The 21,957-nt window shown below is 39.7% G+C and overlaps 1 protein-coding gene across 2 annotated transcripts in view; it reads left to right on the top strand.

Moving 5' to 3' along the window:
• The first annotated feature begins 277 nt into the window (after positions 1–277).
• Positions 278–21,957, top strand: part of MTHFD2L (methylenetetrahydrofolate dehydrogenase (NADP+ dependent) 2 like) — a 132,799-nt gene continuing 111,119 nt past the window's right edge. For both annotated transcript variants that reach the window (XM_044224048.1, XM_044224047.1), the window contains exons 1-3: positions 278–392; positions 17,804–17,988; positions 18,758–18,880. In XM_044224048.1, the coding sequence (XP_044079983.1) occupies positions 289–392; positions 17,804–17,988; positions 18,758–18,880 (412 nt within the window). In that variant the 5' untranslated portion in view covers positions 278–288. The remainder of the gene's footprint in view (positions 393–17,803; positions 17,989–18,757; positions 18,881–21,957) is intronic.

Here is a 21,957-nt window from a genome sequence, read left to right as displayed (position 1 = left end):
TCATTTTGCTTAGATCCTGGCCCCGCCCCCAACAGGCCCGGCGTTTCCTCGGCCCCGCCCCCGATCGGTTCCGAGGCAGGTTCCTGGCCCCGCCTCCCGGCGTCCTCTCGTCTCCGCCCCCAGACCTGAGGTTGGCTCCAGGCCCCGCCCGGGCATGGCGCCCGAAGCCCGCTGCTGGAGCGACCGGCTCTCAGGCCGGGCCGGCTGGGGGCGGAGCCCGGTATGCAGCGGCGAGGGCGGCCGCGAAGGGAGGTGGAGCCTCTGCCCGGAAGCCGGCGATCTGCGGCCATGGCAGCGCCGGCGCGGGGCTTCTTGCTGCTCGGCGGCCGACTCGGCCGCGTGCGGGCGCAGGGCGGGAGCGTGTTCCGGGGCTTTCGGAGCAGCGGCGTGAGGTACGGGCGCCCGGGACGTTCAGTGCCCTCGTGTGTGGGTGCGGGCGCGTGCGGAGCCGCCGGCCGCGGGCGGGTTGGCGGGGCGTGGGCCGCGGGCGCCGGCCGAGCTCTCCCACGTCCCGCCCGAGGCTGGGGCGGCCGCGGCGGCCGGGGGGCGCGGGGCGAGGCCTGCGTGGATTCCGGACTTGGCCTTGAGGTCCTTGCGGGCGGGTCGCGTCGGCCTCAGTCGGCAGCTGGGACGCGGTCAGCTTCGAGCCGAGGCGCCAGAATAGTCCCACTTCGCCGGAAGCGCAGTGAGTGCTTTAGGGGGACGGTCGCGGCCCGGGAGAGGCGCCCTGGAAACAGGTGTCCGGTTTCGGGCAGCTGCCGCCGTTTGCGTTACGGTTTGTTTCCTAAACAAAGGAGCGAGCGTGGTCCCGATGGTTCACGAGTGTTCGAGTTCCGGAGTTCCTTGGTTGGTTCTGGGGTCTTTTCTAACCTGAAATTCGTGATGGTTTCACAAATTCAGATGCTGATCTTTTTAGGTTTTTTTCTCTCTGGCGTTTCCAAAACCTCTTCAGTCTAAGATTGAAATAGTCAATCCTAGAGTCAGTGCACGTCTTTGGACCGGTTGCTGGCCAGTGCACTGCGCGGGCAGAACGGGGTGTGGTTTCACTCTTCGGCACGGCGGTGCCCTCGAGCTCTTCGCCTTTCCGCCTTCCGCTCGTTGCAGTTGCAACTCAGACCGGAGCATCTAAAAATACATTCTCTTGACCCAGAGTCAGTGAGTCCAGAGTCTGCTGAGTTCAGACTCTCTGGGCTCCCAGTAACCCGTGCTCACTGCAGTTCTGCGCTCTCAGAGATGGTGTCTCTTTCATCTTTTTGTATCTGCAGTGACCCGCGCAGTTCCTGGAAGAAAGTAATAATCAGTAATGTGGAAGTGTGGCTGCTGCTTATTTAATTTAAATTGATTAGCTCCCATTTTATACACGTTTAGTTCTCAGACTTGAGTGACTAAAATAAGAAAATATATTATTTCCAGTAGGGTTTACTTGAGATGTAGTTTCTGTTGATTTGGTCTTCCACGAGGATATGAGAATGTAACTGATTCTGAGTTCTGCTGAATGACTCTGAATGTGCCAAAGAATTTGCCGGTTGGTTTGGAACTGTACTACCTAGGAAAAGCAGATTCTGTAGAATTCTGTTGGAATTGCAGAATTAAAGGTATTATAGTATATAATATACTATATAATAGAATATAATAGTATATTGTACTATAGTATATACTATATAATAGTATATAATAATATAATACTATATAGTATGTACTATATACTATATATAATATAGTATATAATAATAATATATAGTGGGACTATAGTATAGTCACTTTTTTTTTAAGGAAGGATTTCTTGATTTTTTTTTTAAGAGTTTATTTATTTGATAGAGAATACAGTTAGGCAGAGCACAGGCAGAGGGGGAGGGAGAGGCAGGCTCCCTGCTGAGCAGAGAATCACTCTATTTTTTTCAATTTCAGTTGCTTTAAGGCTTCTTTTCAGAGTGAGGATAGCCTTTTCCAGATTGTATACATTGATGAATTTCCCTTTGTCATCTTGATCTAAAGAACCCATCACCCTATCCTCTCCATGTACATTGAATGGGGAGTCCAACAGTTACAACCCAAACATTTCCTGGAAGCCACTTGCTTCATACACATGTGCAGGAGCAAAGGGATAATTCAAATCTTTTAAATTGTATTAATGGTCTCTTTATAATTTAAAATAATTGAATGCCACAATTGGAAAGATATTTTTTTTAAAAGATTTTATTTATTTATTTGTCAGAGAAAGAAGGAAGGAGGAGGAGAGATAGGGGAAGGATAAGCACACTCCCCGCGGAGCTGGGAGATGGGCAAGGGACTCCATCCCAGGACCCTGGGGTCATGACCTGAGCCAAAGTGAGCCACCTAGGGCTCCCTGGAAAGCTAGGCTTAGTATAAAGAAGTATTACTTCGAACTCAGCTGCTTTCACCCCCATTTGATATAGGTTATGACTGTAAAAATAAATAATACTTTTTTGTAGTTTTTATTTTCTTAAGGCAGTGCTAATCAAGTTTGGATAGGGTGGTGGTTTTGACATCCTCTTGGCACTGAATACCATGTATGAAAGTGAGGTTGGCTGTCAGGTAGAGAAACACCTGTGGACTGTTGGGTCTCGGGTGGGGAGGAATTCGGACAGTGTGTTGATGCTTACTGGTGTCTCTTTTCTCTTCTAGGGCCAGCAGAGAGAAGAGATTCCATCTTCCAGAGGTCGCCACTGTCTGCCTCCCCACTTGTCCCCATCCTCAGTCATCTTTTTTAATATGTAGTTACACGTTAGTTGTCTAGTTCTTCATAGTGAATGTGGTTTAATCTGACATCAATCCTATTGACTTGAAATTTGAGCCTTAGTGTTATTTTTATTGAAAATTATCTTTGAGTTTGATAAACTCTTTCCCCAGTATTGACTGTTCTACATTAACAGATTTATTGCCAGTTTCTGAGCTACCTAGAGCCTTAAATGAAAAATAAAAAAGCACCTTTTATTATTTTTATACTTATACCGAGAGAACATACAAGTACTTCTTTAGTGAAGTTTTTTCTTTAATTGGAATTTCAAGAAATAATCTTTGACAATATTGAAAATTATAAAATGTTGAAGTATTTAAGTTTTCTCTCATTTTTTTAAGATTTACAGTGAATTTATTTCCTCATGAGAAATTAGATCTTATTAATTGGAAGAACATATATTTACTGTCAAAGAAATAAATAAGCCCTTATATTTGTTGCAGCTTATTGTTTCATGAAATAAATTATCTGAACAGCTAAAACATTAAAAATTTAAAAAAAATTAGTGATTAAAGTTCTACTATTTTTGCCTTTTTATTTGAGTTTACAAATCAAAATGTCATTAGATTATAAACATCAATGCATCTTTGGCCCAGTGCTTTCAGTGTACACAGCTAGGCAGCAGCCTTTCCCATTTGAAAGGGAGGTTACGCACCTTGTACATTAATGCCATGGTCAAAGCAGATTTGCAGGTATCCTACAACAGGGACTTTCCAAATGCTGCTTTAGGTCATCCTGCCTGAACTCATTTTCAGTAATTAAATGGCTATCCTAAGCATTGGTTCCCTGTTTATCCTGTTGGAAAGTGATTTCTAAAGTCATTAATTTGGCAGATCTCTTTTGTCCCCTTCTCCTGCTATGATGCCTTTTAGTATTTGCAAAATTTTGTGTCCAACCTATAGCTTTTTTTTTTTTTTTAAGATTTTATTTATTTATTTGACAGATCACAAGTAGGCAGAGAGGCAGGTAGATAGAGGGGGAAGCAGGCTCCCCACTGAGCAGAGAGCCTGATGCAGGGCTCGATCCCAGGACCCTGGGATCATGACCCAAGCCGAAAGCAGAGGCTTTAACCCCCTGAGCCATCCAGGTGCCCCTCTAAGCAATTCTTAATGTCACTTTAAATTTAGAACCTACATGATTTAGCATTTAGTATCTATATCTGAGTTTTATGTCTACGTCCCAGCCGTTCAGCAATAATGTGTTCTAATGTAATGTCTTCAAAATAAATTTTCTGATTAAAATGGGTCAGTAGATGAAAAAGGACTAGTAGTAATCTCAAATCTTGTTACTCAGTCATGATGTTTGGAAAAATTAAGCAGTTTCTTTAATGACCTGAATCTTTGTTTTTCAGATGTTATCTTTTCATTTTAAAACCTTGGTTGGATGATTAGAAGCAGGAAAAAACAAAAACACTAATAATTTTCCATGGTAACATACTCTCTTAGGATTCTGTGGAGCCCAGTGGTAGGTTTTAAAATAGTTTGGCTTGGAAATGATTAAATTACAGAGGGAGGCTTAAGAGCTTGGCACTTTGGAGAAATTTGAACTGTCAATGAGTGGGATAAATTAAAGATCAGTGATAAATGAGATTTGCTGTTAGGTGCCATTTGGACCAGATTTAAAGATAGAAAACTTTGTGGTCAGAATGGAACATAATCTAAACCTAAATTAGTGTCAAAGAACTCAGGTTGGGTGTTATCCAAGAACAGCTACCCAAGCTGCGCCACCTAACATTACATCATGTCCATTTTCTATGTTGTTTTTACTAACATTTTGTTGGCTGCGTTGTATTACATTAAGTCAGTTGGTCATAACTTACATTATGGTATCATTCAGGTCTAGTTCTTAGAACATATGAAATATTTTACTCTTCAGATTCAGATCTTGCTTTGTCAACATATCAGCAAGGTTTGTTCACTTAATGATCTGAAAATGATCAGTGATCTATGTTGGTTTCTGTAATTACTCACAATAAAAAGTGTACCTAGATCCGAAAGACTATCCAGAGATTTATAATTCTAAAGTTAGGGCATATATAGTTTGAAATAGATGTCCGTCTCTTCTCCTGTATCTCTTTTGTTTCTTAAATTCCACATATGAGTGAGATCATATTAAACAAGACGAAATCAGAGAGACAAAACATAAGAGACTCTTGGGGTGCCTGGGTGGCTCAGTGGGTTAAAGCCTCTGCCTTCGGCTCAGGTCATGATCCCAGGGTGCTGGGATTGGGCCCCACATCGGGCTCTCTGCTCCGTGGGGAGCCTGCTTCCTCCTCTCTTTCTCCGCCTGCCTCTCTGCCTACTTGTGATCTCAGTCTGTCAAATAAATAAATTAAAAAAAAAAATAAGAGACTCTTATTTTGTTTCTTAATTATAAGAAACAAACAGGATTGCTGGAGGGAAGGGGTATAGCGGGATTGGGTAACTAGGTAATGGACATTAAGAAGGGCACATGAGGGCACTAGGTATTGTAAAATGTTGATGAATCACCTCTGCTTCTGAAATTAATAATACATTATGCATTAATTAATTGAATTTAAAAAAAGATGTGCCCGCCCTGCTTTGATTGTTTATGAGTAATTGCAACAAATATTAATTGCCTTTAATCCAGTTGTGTTGTTGAAAAATAAAATCTTACTAGTATTCAGTGAACCTTTATTCTGCTAAATTCTTTCCTGAGATTTTTTGCATTAGTATATCATTTTACCCTCAAAACAGCTGAAGTGGACTATTACTGTTCCTAATAGATTGGGTGATTGAGGCTTAGAGAAACCAAATAACTTGCCCAGGTTAACAGTAAATAAATGGTGACAGGGTTTGGGAACTTTAATGATACACACAGTACGTTGCTCTATAAGCAATTTTTAATTATTGATGTATCTCACTGTTGTTCCTCTTTTTGAAAACATTAAATCTCATAGTACTTCTCTGAATCAGGAAAGCTAATTTCGCATATAAATCTTAAAAATTATCTTGTCAGAGTCCCTTAATGAAGGGTACTTTTTCTTTTTTCTTTTTTTTTTTAAAGATTTAACTTATTTTTTTGTCAGAACAGGGGTACACAAGCAGGGGGTGCAGCAGGCAGAGGGGGAGGCAGGCTCCCTGACCTTGAGATCATGACCTGACCCGAAGGCAGATGCTTAACCCACTTAAATACCCAGGCATCCCGTGAAGGTTATTTCTTAACCTGAGACTTAATGAAATGTTTTAGGGGATCCATAAACTCAGATAGGAGATAACTAATCTCTACAAAATTTAGCATTTTCTTCAGTTGTAAATGTTGGCAACAAATCACAGTAATATTAGCAAGTATTTGAGATATTGCCAGTAAAAACCACAGGTACTTAAATATGAGTGTTTAGGTAGCTTCTGATGTTCTAATTTATAGGTTAGGGACCTGAAAGAGATAAATTGCAAAATTGAATAACAGAATTATGCAAAATGAGAACTGGGCTTTAGGTTTTGTTTATATTGGTTTACAGAAGTATAATTTCTGATAAAATAACTTTTAAGGTGTTAAAGTGTAGTATTTAGGATGGGAAATGAAATGTTTTTTAAAATTACATAAACTTGGGGTGCCTGGGTGGCTCAGTGGGTTAAAGCCTCTGCCTTCGGCTCAGGTCATGATCCCAGGGTCGTGGGATTGAGCCCCGCGTCGGGCTCTCTGCTCAGTGGGGAGCCTGCTTCCTCCTCCCTCTCTCTCTGCCTGCCTCTCTGCCTACTTGTGATCTCTGTCTGTCAAATAAATAAAATAAAATCTTAAAAAAAATTAAATAAAATTCATAAACTTGATATTCCTAAGCATTCGCTCACTTTCAAAAAATTTACTTCAAAAGGTTCCCTAGTATTAGTGATTGGTTTTATTCAATATATAATTTTTCCCTGGTTCCCTTGAGTTTCATTTCTGTTGTACTAATCAGACTGAAAATTTCTAGGTGAGACTGTGAGATACATAGTGATTAGGCTATGGTATGACCTGCAGAGAAATTTGAATTGCTAATGATTGTATTACGCTTAAAAAAAAAAAAATCTTTACAGATCAAAAAACAATCCATTGCAGCTCTAAAGTTGTGGTTGAAAATAATAGTAAAATCTAGATGCAGAAAAAAGAGCCATGTATACACATTAAATGTACTGCAGAAATTGGGTAGATTTTATTTGTGGTTATTTTACTCTTTTATGAAGGAGTATTTTAATACCCAAGAAAAGTAATGGTTTTTTTTCCTTCTATTTGCTACTTTGCTTTAGTTAATTAAATACTACATTTTGTTCTAGTACCCATAGATTAGGATGGTTATGGTTTATTTCCTGGAAAATACAGAGAAATAAACAGTCTCATGCAAACAACACGAAATGATGGCTCCTTGGTGGTTTGTGTATGTCACCATCTGTCACTTAGAGTGATTTTTACAAATCAGCCAGTGAACATTTAGCCAAATCCCTTTCTGTAAGTTAAACAGGGAACATTCCCATTACATAGATAAGGAAATTGCATTCCGTTCCGAGCAGTTAAGTGACGGATCCAACCTCATTATATAGCTCCTGATGACCAAGAAAGAATTCACTGGATGTGTAAGCAAAGGCATTTTTTTTTGGCAATTAAAATTGCAGTTTTGGAGATCCAGATTCAGGTAGAAATCTGACTGAGGGAGACAAAGAGGGGCAGAATTTTAAAGGTTAAACGTCACAAGTGCAGTTCTCATTTAGGTCCTCAATGCAAAACGGATTGAAAGTAGGTTAACTGGATTGGTTGGAAGGGATTTGAAGTGAGGAGGCTAAGTCTAGGCTGAGGGCACGTAGCTGCCAAAAAGTCAAATGAGTTCTCCAGTGAGGACCTGCATAAATTCCTCCTATAGCCTTTCCACACAATTTTAAAGAGACTTTCTTAGGCTTGCTTGCTCCATTTTGAAATCTCCTTTTACACTATTAATGGTGAACTGGTTGATTTCTGGCTGGAGGTAACTAATTTGTAGTACATTATCCTGCCCTACTACTCATCCCCCCCACCCCCTACTGTGATTTAATTGCTTTTTGATGAAGCCACATTAGTGCCAGCCCAGCAATGGGAGGAGAATACTGAAAGGGAGAGCTCTTTGTTCTGCCTTTTTTGGCGGTCACTTGCAACATTACCTATTCAGGAAATGTCACCTGAGTTAGTAATGACAGGGTGCATTGTGTGAATCTTAGGGTCAAATTGACTGCCCTTGTATTAATGGCAATGTGACTATATAAGTTTTAGACCAAACCACATTTTCAAGAGTAAAAAGAGATGTTAAACTAATGAAAATTTCATGGGGCGCCTGGGTGGCTCAGTCAGTTAAGTGTCTGCCCTCTGCTCAGGTTGTGATTTCAAGGTCCCGGGATCCCACCCCACTGTTGGGTTTCCTGTTCAGCATAGAGTCTGCTTGTGCTTCTCCTTCTGCCCCTCCCCCTGCTTGAGTTCGTTCTTTCCCTCTCTCTCTCTCAAATAAAAAAAAAATTTTTTTGAAAAGTAATGAAAATTGCATATTTGGAATATTTTACTGATTTACAAATATTTTAGGACCTATTAAAAGCATCCTGTTCAAACCTGTTTTCAAAATTAACATTTTAAAAGATAATTTATATCCTTATACATTAAAACAATTGAGACATTTTGATCTTTCTATTATATTCAATTTTTTATGTTAATTATGTGACCATTAGCTTTCAACACACCCTGAAGTCTTGCTGCGTATTCTTGAATCAGTTTCTTAGCTATATCTTTAACACCTTGACACTGATCATTTTCTGGAAAAAAAAAATCTTACGCTTAATGTAAAAATTAAATTTGCTGTTGTAGTTTTTTTTAGAAGTTTTAAATTGTTCTTTTCTTTAGACAATGTACTTTCAGTTTTCAAAGTACTTTCTCTACAGATGCCAGACACTCAGAGCAAGCTGCTAAATCGAACATAGTCTCAATTCTAGTTTTTTCATGCTGGAATGTGAAGCTATTTTAGCCTAAATATTTTTACGATTGCTGTCTTTGTGTCTCCTTTCAGCATTCTTTCTTTGGCAAATACGTTAAATGTCATCACAGAAGTTGTTTCTTTTTAGGACTTTTAAAACATTTTGTCATGTTTGTTTATTTTTAAATTTTTCCATGTTTAGATGCAGTAAAATTACACATCTTCTCAGTTTTATGCTATTACATTCCAAAATCTAAATGTATTCCATGAAAAATTGCTCCATCATAAGATTCTTCCCATAAGGGGCGCCTGGGTGGCTCAGTGGGTTAAGCCGCTGCCTTCGGCTCAGGTCATGATCTCAGGGTCCTGGGATCGAGCTCTGCATCTGGCTCTCTGCTCAGCGGAGAGCCTGCTTCCTCCTCTCTCTGCCTGCCTCTCTGCCTGCTTGTGATCTCTCTCTGTCAAATAAATAAATAAAATCTTTTTAAAAAAAAAGAAGATTCTTCCCACAAATTAGAAAATTTTAAATTAGGATTATAGATGTATTTGTTTACTAAGGCTGCCATAAACACAGTACCACAAAGTAGATGGTTTAAAGCAACAGAAACTGAGCCTCACACTTCTGGAGGCTAGAAGATAGAAATCAAGGTATACTCACAGAACCTTGCTGTCCTCTCCTCTCCCTGTTGGCAGTCCTTAGTTTTCCTTGGTCTGCAGCTGCAAGGCTCCAATCTCTGCCTCTTTGGTCACGTGGCCATCTTCTTGCGTGTCTTCACGTGGAGTTCTCTGTGTTTGTGTCTCTGTGTCTTTTCCAATAGGGGTGACAGGCATGTTGGATTAAGGGCCCACTCTACTCCACGAGGTCACTCTATGACCTCGTCCTCATGCTACATCTTCATTATATTCGCAAATACCTTATTTCCAAATAAGGTCACAATCATAGGTGCAAAGAATGAGGATTTGGGAGACACAATTCAACCCACAGCAATAGACTTTCAGAATTGCTTTTGTATCATTTAAGCCATTATTGTTCAATTAGTTCTCATATTGCTTCTCATGCTTTTAAAGGGATAAATTTCTTCCCTTGCTTTTGAAGGGATATGACTTCTGTTTGTAAGCTTTGTTTTCAGTGACTGCAGGTCAATTCTCTAAAAGTTACAGACCTCAATCCCCTTTTTTGGTGTATTTTTTAAATGTGTTTATTAGCAGTTTCCAACAGATTTTTAACAAAATGAAACAATCTTAGGTCTTTTAGGCTAATTCACAAAATAAATTTTCAAACATTTATTTTTAAAATATGACACAGGCAGTGAGGAGAGTACATTCTGCCATGCTGAGGGTTTTTGTTTTTGTTTTCTTTTGTGTGTGGTTTTTTTTTTTTTTTTTAAGAATAAACCTAGTAAGGCTTGCAATTGAGTTACAGTATCTGGGCTTATGTGTACATTTTTGGTTAATTTTTGTTTTTGATTCACACTTTAGTTAGTACTGGGTTATAGCTTGTTTGCACATAGCTCTAAGGCTTTCGGGCACATATGCTTCACAGGTTTCTTCATATTGAAAGGGACTGACCCCCTGTCAGAATATTAGAGGGGGCATTCCTGCTCTGAGAGTGATGGGGTCCTAAAGAAGTGGCTCTTCACGGAGACTCCAGAATCACTTTACCCGTGAATACAACACTGTGGGGTTTTAAGTAGTAGTCTATAGGGAGTGTGCCTGGAAGTTTCTTAGCTGGTTTGTTTCACCAACTGAGGGTCCTGTCATAGAATCATGATGGGAATTTGTCAGAGTTTGCACTTTTTGTGCAGACCAGAGGCAAAAATGGTTGAGTTTTTCATTAGAATTAAGAACTTTTCATCCTACGTAATCATAAACTGAATGAAAAGACAAGCCGCATGATGGTGATACCTGATACAAAGACCTGATATAAGATTAGTGTTCAGAATGTGTAACTAATTCCTACAAATTAGATACAGATTAATAATTCATTAGAAAAATGGTCAAAAGTAATAAAAGTCATTCCATAGAAGAGGAGCCCCAAATGGCCCATTAGCCTGTTAGACGTTCAACCTCTAGTAATTAGGGAAATGGATATTATGAGCCCATTTAAATGCCATTTAACTAATTAGTTAAAATTTTTGACAATATCAAGAAAGCAGAACAAACTTTCATACCCCACTGGCGGACCAGCGAACTAGTGCAGCAGCTTTAGGAAACAAGTTGGCATAAATTGAACACACATATATATCCTATAATCAGCGATTCCATTCTGGTGCATATACCTTTATGGAACATACGTATATATTTTACTTTATGTATCATGTATGTTAGTGTATCTTTAATGTTTAGAGTTACACACATTGGGTGATAAAGGAAAGCAGTGGAATCATCAACCCACATTTCAGGATTGTGCTTACCTCTGGGAGAGGCTAGGGTTTGGGTAGGAGAGGGTTACAGAACGATTTTGGTGGTTATGGTGATACTGTAAACTGGGTGGTAAGATTGTTAGTTGTATTATTTTTCCTTTTTATATGTTTTAAAGATTATTTATTTATTTATTTGACAGAGAGAAATCACAAGTAGATGGAGAGGCAGGCAGAGAGAGAGAGAGGGAAGCAGGCTCCCTGCTGAGCAGAGAGCCCGATGCGGGACTCGATCCCAGGACCCTGAGATCACGACCCGAGCCGAAGGCAGCAGCTTAACACACTGAGCCACCCAGGCGCCCCCCTTTTTATATGTTTTATAGATATTTTCTATCTGTTCTTATATAGTTCAAGAAGAACTCTTAGGATAACATCTAAAAAACGTTTTAAGATGGCTAAAGATCCAGAGTACTCCCTCCCACCATTTTATGTTACATATTCCTTCTTCATCTTTAGCTGTATGTGGCACATTTTAAATTAAAATTATGTACCTACAATTTTTCATCTCATTTTTTCACTCTATGCAGAATATTTTCACTGCTGTAAACAACAATACTGCTGTTTTTAGAGTTACTCTTCAGTGGCAGCGTAAGAATTCCAACAAATTATAATACAACGAACAATTCAACTCTGATAATTCCATAAATATTTAGTAAACACATACATGTGCAAAATACCCTTTGGTGTTAAGAGCATTGTAGTTAATGTCAACTTCCTGCCCCGCACAGCTTTGAGTATAGTGTGTGCGCAAGGATTTGCCACAGGACGGAAGGGTCAGAGTTGGGTGCTGTGGGGCCTTATAGCAGAGGCAGTTCCCTGGGGAGAAGGGGTCAGAGAACATTTCCCAGGGGTCCTTCTAAGCTGTGACTTGAGGAATATATGGGAGTGAAGGAGGAATAGATGCGCTAGGACGTTGGGGAGGTCAGAAGGAGAAAGAAGGGTGTTTCGGGAAGAGGGAGTAGTGCATGTGAAGGTCCAGAAACAGCAACCTGGCCCGGTGGATAAGTTGAAAGGCAGCTGTGTGTCATGTAGGACTTGACAAGTATAGTGTTCTCTAGAAGTGAGGCAAAAGAAAACTCATGCAGGGGCTTGTAAGCTACAGGAAATTTGGATTTTAGTTAAAGCTGCCTTTTCTGGGGTGCCTGGGTGGCTCGGTGGGTTAAGCCTCTGCCTTCAGCTCAGGTCTTGATCCCAGGGTCCTGGGATAGAGTCCCACATTGTGGTTCTCTGCTCAGCAGGGAGCCTGCTTCCCCTCTCTCTCTGCCTGCCTCTCTGTCTACTTGTGATCTCTGTCAAATAAATAAAAATTAAAAAAAAACAACAACCTGCCTTTTCTTAGTTTTTCTGGTCAAAAATTCATGTTTGACTTCTTTTCCTTATCCTCTGCACCTACTTTCGGTAAATCCAGTGGCTCCATGCTCCGAATTAACTCAGATTCAGACTACTTTGCACCTACACTCCTACCCTCATTGTCCAAAGCCCCCTCATCTCTTGCCTGGGATACCGCACTCGCCTCTTACTGGTGCCCCCACTCCCCTCTTGCTCCCACAGTCTGTCTTCCACATTTTCACCAGTGATTGAATAATGAAAATCGGCTAATAGCACTACGCAAAATCACCAGATGGCTTCCTACCTCATGGTGGAAGCTGACATCCTTTTGAAGGTCTGCGGGACCTCATGTGATCTGATATTCCATGACTTCTTTGACTTGTGTCCTGTCCTGGTACATTTGCTTCTACAGCAGCCACTAACCTTCTTGCCATTCATCAACTGTGCCAGGCACACTCCTGCCTAAAGTACTGCTCTGTACTTCCTTTGGCCTAGAATTATTTTGTCCAGATAGCCACATGACATATTCTCTCATTTCCTTCATTTAAGATAAAATATCACCTGGTTCATTGGAGAAGAGACACCTAACCCATCCATATAAAATGACAATTAAGCCCTGTGCCTGGTTAAGCGTCCAACTCTTGGTTTTGGCTCAGGTCATGGTCTCAGAGTCTTGAGGTTGAGTCCTGAGTCAGCTTGTGCTCCGAAGAGTCTGCTGGAGCTTCTCTCTTTCTGTCTACCTTTGCCCCTCCCCCTGCTCACACTTATGCCCACATTCTCTTTGAATGAATGAATGAATGAAGTCCTTAAAATGACAACTCTGGCTTCCAGATATGCCCTTTCCCTCTGTTTTTCACACATGATATGTCAAATATTTGCCTTTTAATAATTTGTCTTCTTTAAAAAAAAACAACAACTGTCTTCTTCATCTAGACTATAGTTCCCATGAAAGTGGGCAGTTTGTTTTGTGTACTGCTATTTATATTTCCTAGAATAGTGCCTGGTCGATAGGACGTTTTCAGTTGGTATTAATTAAATTAATAAACAAGGAGCTTGAAGTAAGGAGTTTTAACAGGGAACTGGCATGATTACATTTGGAAAACAACTCTGGCTGCAGTGTGGAAAATGGATTGGCAGAGATTGACTTGAGCCAGGGAGAACTCTTAGGAGCTGTGTGCTTCTGTGCCTGAATATTTGCACTGTTATTGAAGTCAATATTTTTCAACAGTCCTCATGTTGACAAATCTCATTTTCTTATGCACTGAAGACTATGTGAGCCAGAGAATATGTGTGTTTACTGGTCTTCCAGCATGTGGATTGGTACGGGCATCCACACTTTAGGCCTCCACTAATACCAGGTTGCTTCGTTTATCCTTATGTCTTATCTCCCCCCGAGCCAGGCTTGCCAAGGCTCTGCAGGGACTGAGGGAATTGATGGGCTGAGCCAGCTGCTACGAAAAATCCTCACAGTTCCTATTTAAAATTGGGTGGCAGTCTCCTGGGTGTTTGCCCATAAACACCCAACTCAGCCAGGCTATAACATGTCAGCTATAATTAGCAAGCTCACTTAGCACATCAGTGCTATAAAGTAAGCCCTCTCACTCTCTCAGATCCCAACATACAGGGTACAGTCAAATTTAATCTGTATGTAGATTGTCTCTATGGAAACGAGGAATGAGTTTATGCCATTACCAACTCTGACATTCTCAGGGTCACACAGCTTTTTAATATTCTAAGGCATAATCATCCTGGATTTTGTTTGGTGATTGCCAGTTTCACAGCAGCCTATGAACCAATTATTGTGTGTAACAGAGAATCAGCTAATAAAAGATGTCAGCAGCATTTCTATGCATGTGCTATAAAATGTAACATAGAGCTCAGGTGATTTTGTAATTTAAAACACAAATGCATGTTTTTAATGATAAAAGTGAATTCTAGTATATTAGCAGATAAACCACTTCTATATAGTATTTTACCCCAACTGAATATTGCTGACCCAATTTAATTTATGGAAAGTATGTATGTATGTATGTATGTATTTGACAGAGAGAGAGAGAGAGATCACAAGTAGACAGGCAGAGAGAGAGAGAGGAAAGCAGGTTCCCGCTGAGCAGAGAGCCTGGTGTGGGGCTCGATCCCAGGACCCTGAGATCATGACCTGAGCCGAAGGCAGAGGCTTTAACCCACTGAGCCACCCAGGTGCCCCGGAAAGTATTTATTTTTTACCATCTCTTAGAAATGAGTCATGCTGGAATAAGTTGCCATATCTGAAGCCTTTAGTATTTTCTAATGTAAGAGGACCTAGTTCTCTTAGAATTAAAAGGTCACTTAAATAAATTAGTAAAATATGGGTACTAGAAATTCATAGTAAATAGTAAAAAAAGTTTGTTATCTAATCTTGAAGATAAAAATTTAAACTCAGAAATAAGTATTGTATCTTGATTTAGTCTATAATATAATTGTGCACTAATGATTAGAATGTACAAAGACACAAATTATAAAAGCTCACTCAAGAAATAATAGATAACCATAAATAGCGCTCTATATTAAAGAACTTAAATTTGCAGTTTTAAAACTTTCCACAGTGAAAGCTCCAGGACCAAATGGCTTCATGGGTTAATTCTTCCAAACATTTAAAGAAGAAATAATACCAATTCTGGACAAACTCTTGTGGAAATTTGAAGAAGATGGGATATTTCCTAACTCATTTTGTGAAGGGAGCATCACACTGATACCAACACCGTACCAAAGACATCACAAGAAAAATAGACAAACACCTCTCACGCACAGAAATACAAAAAATTTTACAAAATTTTAGGTGAAATCCTCAATATCTAGAAAGGATAGGTACATTATGGCCAAGTGAGGTTTATCCCAGGAATGCCACATTGATTGAACATTTGAAAATCAATCAATGTAATTCATCATAACAGACTAAAACCAAAAAAAAATCTGATCTTATAATTATCTCTATAGACACATAAAAAAGCATTTGACAATATCCTGATATAAAGTCCCATCAGACTAGTGATAGAACTAAGTCATAGAACTAAATGTGTAACCTGAACCCATAATACTTCCAGGAGGAAACATTGAAGAAAACCTTTGTGACCTTAATTTAGGCAAAACTTTCTTATACACATCACCAAAGGCATGCTCCATGAAAGGAAAACTGAATGAAGAACATCAAAATTGAGAACCGATCTCCCAAAGACACAATTAAGAGAATGAAAAGGCAAAGCACAGACAAGGAGAAAATATTTCAAATCATATATTGGTAAAGGACTTGAGCCTAGGAGTTATGAATAACTCTCAAAACTCAGTAATAAGGAAACAACCTATAGAACAATAGGCAAAACATGAAATTACACAGTTCACCAAAGAGTAGAGGTAGATGATAAGTAAGTACCTGAATAGGTGTGTAGCATTATTATTCATTATGAGAATGCAAATTAACAGCACAATGAGATACCACCACATAGCCCACTGAATGTCTAAAATTGGAACGACCAGCCTTACCAAGTTATGGCAAGTATATGGAGCAACTGGAACACTCATTAATGCCTGTACAAATGTAAAATGGTACAACCACTATGGAAAACAGATTGAGAGATTCTTACAAATGTAAACATACCTATCATATGAACCAGCCATTCTGCTCCTAGACATTCGCTCAAGAGAAAATATGTGCATACAATGGCTTGTGCATGAGTGTTTATTATAGCTTTATTTGCCATGACTAAATACTGGAATCAACCCAAATACCCATCAGCAATTGAGCAGATAAACAAATTTTGATATATCCATACAACGGAAAGCTACTCAGCAATAAGAAGAAATGAGCAGCAACATGAATGACTCTTAATTATGCTGAGTGAAAGTAGCTGGATAAAATGGAGCATGTAGTGCATGATTCCACTTTTGTAAAATTAATGATGATTCAAACTAATATATAGTGACAGAAAGCAGATCAGGGGTTGCCTGGGGATAGGGAAGGGGGTGTGGCAAGAATGGCGGAATGGTGAGATTACAATGGAGCACCAGGATTCTTTTGAGGGTATCATTTGCTTGATTGTGGTGACAGTTTCCCAAGTATACACGGGTAGTAAAACACCAAATATCATGCTTTAATATGTGCCATATATGTCAGATACTTCAATAAAGCTATTATAAAATTAGGACAGTGGAGCAAGATTGATACACTGAATTTGCCATAATTTTCCTTGACTTGAAAGCTATGGGATTTTTAGTGAAAAGTAGATATATTAGAAATAAAATTCAGTTTACCTACAGTTATAAAGTTGTATTGTTTCATCAGTTTATTTCCTCAATTGTTTACCTATGGGAATAATTATTTCAAAATTATACTTTTGTGTTGAAATAAAGAAGTGGTTTTCAAACACGGTCATGCCCAAAGAATGTCTGGGGATTTGTTAGACTTGAAGATTTCCAGACTGTTCTGAATCATGGGGTAGGAATCTGCAAGTTCACCAAGCTTCTCAGGCAATTTTAGTGTGTGTATCTATAGACCACATTTCAGAATCACTTCTTGGTAGAACAATGTTCTTGTCAAAATTGGCGGAACTTGGATGGACACTGTGAATCACTGGTGTCAGACTGAAATGGAACATTCTTGAATATTCTTGAGACTAAAATGGAATATTCTTGAATATTCTTGAGACTGAAATGGAATATTCTTGGTATATACACACACACACACAAATATATACATATACATACACATATACATATATGTGTGTGTGTGTATATATATATATATATACACATATATATACACCAACCTCTTAGAAAGGACATTTGACTTATTTGAAAGGGGTAGCAAATTTGCATTTTGTTTGTGCTGATTGTTACTCATGATGCCTGCCCCCATTAGAAAATAAAAAGTGTACACGTGCTGGAAAGAATTCAGGTGCGATAAGGTTTCCTTTTCTCCTTTTCCTCTTCTGCTTCTTCCCCCTCTTCCTTTTCCTTTATTCTTGATATTCGTTGATCTGCCTTTGGTGTTTGTGAAATAATCATGTGCTACATACAGATGTTTCTTTCACCAGGCCTTTCAATAGTGAAAGGACAGGGGCAGGAGAAAGAAAGAACCATCTTATACTTTATCAAGTACCTTAAGAAAAATGAATACACAGTAAGAGTAACCTGAATTCACTTTTAACTTTGAGATCACAAAGAGCAAGAAAGCCCTTTCAGTACACACATTTCTTTTTGCCTTTCTGAGACTGATTGATGGCTGCTCACTTGAACAGTCGTAGATGGGTAGTTCACACTTGTACCTCTTACCTTAATGAGACTGAATGTTCCTTATTGAATTTTGTACTGTACTTATTCTTTTGTTTTCCACAGACATGATGCCGTTATTATCTCAGGAACTGAAATGGCCAAACAAATCCAGAAAGAAATACAGAGAGGTGTGGAGTCATGGATTTCCCTTGGGAACAGAAGACCTCACCTCAGTATCATTTTGGTGGGCGATAACCCGGCAAGTCATACGTACGTCAGGAAGAAGATCAGAGCTGCCTCTGCTGTAGGTGGGGATGCATTTTCATTGTTCTTGTTACTAAATCATGTGTTCTGGAAGTATCACACTTCAAATGTGATAATTATCAATGATAATTGTCAAATAAGTGCTATTCGAATAACATTTACTGTTTTTAACTATTATTGTTAGTTTACATTCATTTCTTAATCTTTTTCTTCAACTTTCCTACTGAATTCACTCAGCGTGACTTCAGATCCTATGGTGACATGTCGGGGAACACTGCACATTTAAAGGGCCCATTTTTAGGCACAGCATAGGGAATTTGGTCAATGGTATTGTAATAGGGTTGTCCGGTGATAGGTGGTAGCTGCACTTGTGATGATACAGCAAAATGAATAGACTTGTCATATCACCAGGTTGTACCCCAGAAAAACCAATGTAATATTTGTATGTCAACTATATTGCGATTATTTTTAAAAGGCCCATTTTTATTATATCTTGTTGAATCAGATAATAAATCTGGCCAGTTCACTCTGCTATATTGGTATCTTTACTGTATTCAAATCCACTAACACTAGCTTATCACCAATAAATGCAGTGGGCTACTGGGCCAAAAGAACCCATGTGCATCATAAGAAGACATCTGTGCTATGTGAGAAATCCCTTTTAATGGTGCTTTGAACATCATTTTGTAGAAGGGCCTTTCCTTCCAGTCGGATGGGAGCAGAGGAAACCAATTGCACACCGTGTAAGATACCATGAATGGAAAACCACATCTTCGTTAGTCAAGTGACTTTCTGTATTTGTTTCTCTTCCAGGAATCTGTAGTGAGATCATTCTAAAACCCAAGGATGTTTCTCAGGAAGAACTTTTGGACATAACTGATCAACTGAATATGGACCCAAGAGTCAGCGGTATATTAGTTCAGTTGCCACTACCAGGTACCTAAGGCTCTTCTACATGTCTGCTTTGGTTTTAGGTTAAAAGGCATCTTTTGACATTGTATCATGATACCACAAGTAATTTAGTAAATACATTCATAAAGGGACTAGCTATTAGCATGTAATTGTTGACAAATGTCAACATGTAATTGTTGACAAATCCCAAATGACTTATACTTACCATGACTGAAACTTGTGAAAGAAAAATTTAGGCAAAAATTACATGCAGTCCTTACTTTACAAAGTAGTGTGAGACCATAAAAATGAGTGTGTAAGCTGAAACCAGGTGAACCGATCTTAAAAATCAATAGGAAAAATAACAGCTGTTCTGTGACCTTTGAAATGTTCTCCCAAAACATTAACTCACTGTGGTTCATAAATGTATAGGGAGATGAAAAAAAAAAAAAGTAAGACAAATATTTGTTTAGCATACAATAATTTAAAACATTAAAAACATCGAGGGGCTGGGCTTCTGGGTGGCTCATTTGGTTGAGCAACTACTTTCATCTCGAGTCACGATCCTGGGGTCCTGGGATCAACTCCTGCATCAGGCTTCCTGCTCAGTGGGGGGGTTTGCCTGTCCCTCTGACCTTCCCTCTCTCATGCTTGTTCACTTTCATACTCTCTCTCTCATTCAAATAAATAAATAAATAAAATCTTTAAAAAGCAAAACCAAACGAAACCAAAACCTTCGAGGGGCATCTGGGTGGCTCAGTCAGTTGCGTGTCTGACTGTTGATTTCGGCTCAGGTTATGCTCTCAGGTTCGTGAGATTGAGCCCCACATAGGGCTGCACACTGGGCATGGAGTCTGCTTAAGATTCTCTCTCCCCCTCTGCCTCTGCCCCTCCCCACTTCTTCTCTAAAAAACAAATAAATAAACTTAGAAACATTAAGAATTAAAGTTATTTCTTTGCAAAAAACTTGATCAGTGGAGTTGAACATCATATAACTTAAAATATAGTATAGGGCAGGTGTCTTTCCTGTGCCTTGATGGACTGGACTGTATATCCCTTTCTAAGTTTGGGTCAGCTTCCATTTTGTCCTTTGTAGTCATTTGCCTAGCGATCTTCCTGGGGTTTGTAGTCTTTTTCAGAGTTGTGAAGTATCCCTGAGAGTTTCTTTAATGTGATGCTTTATGCTGGTCCCACTTACTCTGGGATATTGTCGTCCTTTTTGTCACAAGAACCTTCTTCATTTGTGGGAAACAGTTGGCCTTCACTAAGCTCCCGTGGCTCACATCCGCATTGCTCCAAAGGGCACTGTGTCAACATTCCAGCATCACCTCGTTCTTGGACAATCCATTTACGCTCAACTAGAATCCTCCCAAAGTGGCTTCATCTTGTCTTCCGCATCCATGGTCCTTACCTTCCAGTGGGCCCAGGCCTCTGCTGTCTTTGCTTTGTTGTCCCCGTTTCCAGACCTTCTGTCCACATCTCACTTCACTTCCAGTGTTGCCGCATTTTCTTTGCTGCCCTGTGACCGTTATAGGTTACTCCCCTTTGTCAGTGATCTACTTTTGTGAAATGTCTCATGAGCTGCTCGCTGGGAGACGAGGAGGGATGGTTTGCCACTTATGTTTGAGCTGAATAACGAATGCGCAGTGACCGGTCACCAACAGATTGGCAGGCAGTGACATGTTCTCACCGACACTCATCTTTATTTACATAGTGATTGCAGGACCAGAGGGCTGACCGCTCTTACATAATCACTACTCAGTTAATTTACCGCAGTATCTGACATCTGCACTGTGTTATTGATGACTGGTGTTCTTTAACTAACTGGTGGCTCTGAAATTCAGACCTATTTCAACTGAGTACAGTCAGGACTGCCAGTAGAGCACAGAAGGCAGTAATTTTGAATTCTGTATATTTTGCAGAAAGCAAAAGCTCAATGGTGCTATTGCATGAGATCTTTGTATGGTATTAACAGGATACTTTATCCAGCAGTAGAACTTAATGCCTTAGTATGTAAGTTTTGTGCTGTCCAAATTGTACCAGAAATTAACATTTCTAATTCCGAGTGGTTTATTCACATGACAGATTGGTCCCAAAAGATTCGGCAGTGGGCTTAAACCCAGTTGTTTGGTTTATATTAAAAAACAGTCTTTTTTTTTTTTTTTCTCTATATGCCAAGCAATCTTCTTGTGGTTTGGTTTTTTAAATTTCTCCCTCCTGGGGCACCTGGGTTGCTTGGTGGGTTAAGCCTCTGCCTTCAGCTTGGGTCATGATCTCGGGGTCCTGGGATCGAGTCCCACATCGGTTTCTCTGCTCAGCGGGGAGCCTGCCTCCCCCTTTCTTTCTCTGCCTGCCTCTCTGCCTGCTTGTGATCTCTCTCTGTCAAATAAATAAATAAAATCTTAAAAAAAAAAATTTCTCCCACCTGTATTTGTATTGAATTCAAATAGTTATAAAAATGTCACAAATTTATAAATTTACAAATTTAAAACATGATATTGAGTTTGTCTTAGAAATTAAGTTTCTGTCTGTAGAAATTTTACCATTTTGGGGCAACATTTCACATTTGGTGAATTGCCACTAGATGGCACTGTTGATCTGCCTGTACTAAATAAATTGCTTTGTTCTGTGTTCAGTTTAGATGGTAAGAAGCACAGAGGCAAAGGGACCAAAGGTAATAACCAATATCTGGGTGCTTCAAGAAAGGACAATTCTCTCTCTTTTTTTCTTTGCTTATTAGAGAGAAAGATAGACCACAGAGCTAGAGGGAGAGAGCACAACTAGGGCCACAGGCAGAGGGAGAAGCAGACTCCCCACCAAGCAGGGAGCCGGATGCGGGGCTCAATCCCAGGACTCTGAGAACATTACCTGGGCAGAAGGCGGGGGCTTAACCCCTGAGCCACCCAGGCGACGCAAGAGAGGACAATTCTCTATCTTGCTGAAAAGTCGCTAATATACGAAATAATACTGGCTGAAATGTATTACATTAAGCATTTGTTATGTCTTGGCACTTCTACATGTATCACTTCACTGAATCCTCACGATAACCCTTAGGGGTTGGAGCTATTATGGACATTTTACTAATGAAGGATTTCAAGCAGGGTGTGGCTGAGTCACTTCCC

The sequence above is a fragment of the Neovison vison genome, chromosome 11 (genome assembly GCF_020171115.1).
Source record: "Neovison vison isolate M4711 chromosome 11, ASM_NN_V1, whole genome shotgun sequence".
Lineage (NCBI taxonomy): Eukaryota > Metazoa > Chordata > Mammalia > Carnivora > Mustelidae > Neogale > Neogale vison.
The sequence above is the reverse complement of the archived record's forward strand: the minus strand, read 5'-3'. Positions and strand labels throughout refer to the sequence as shown.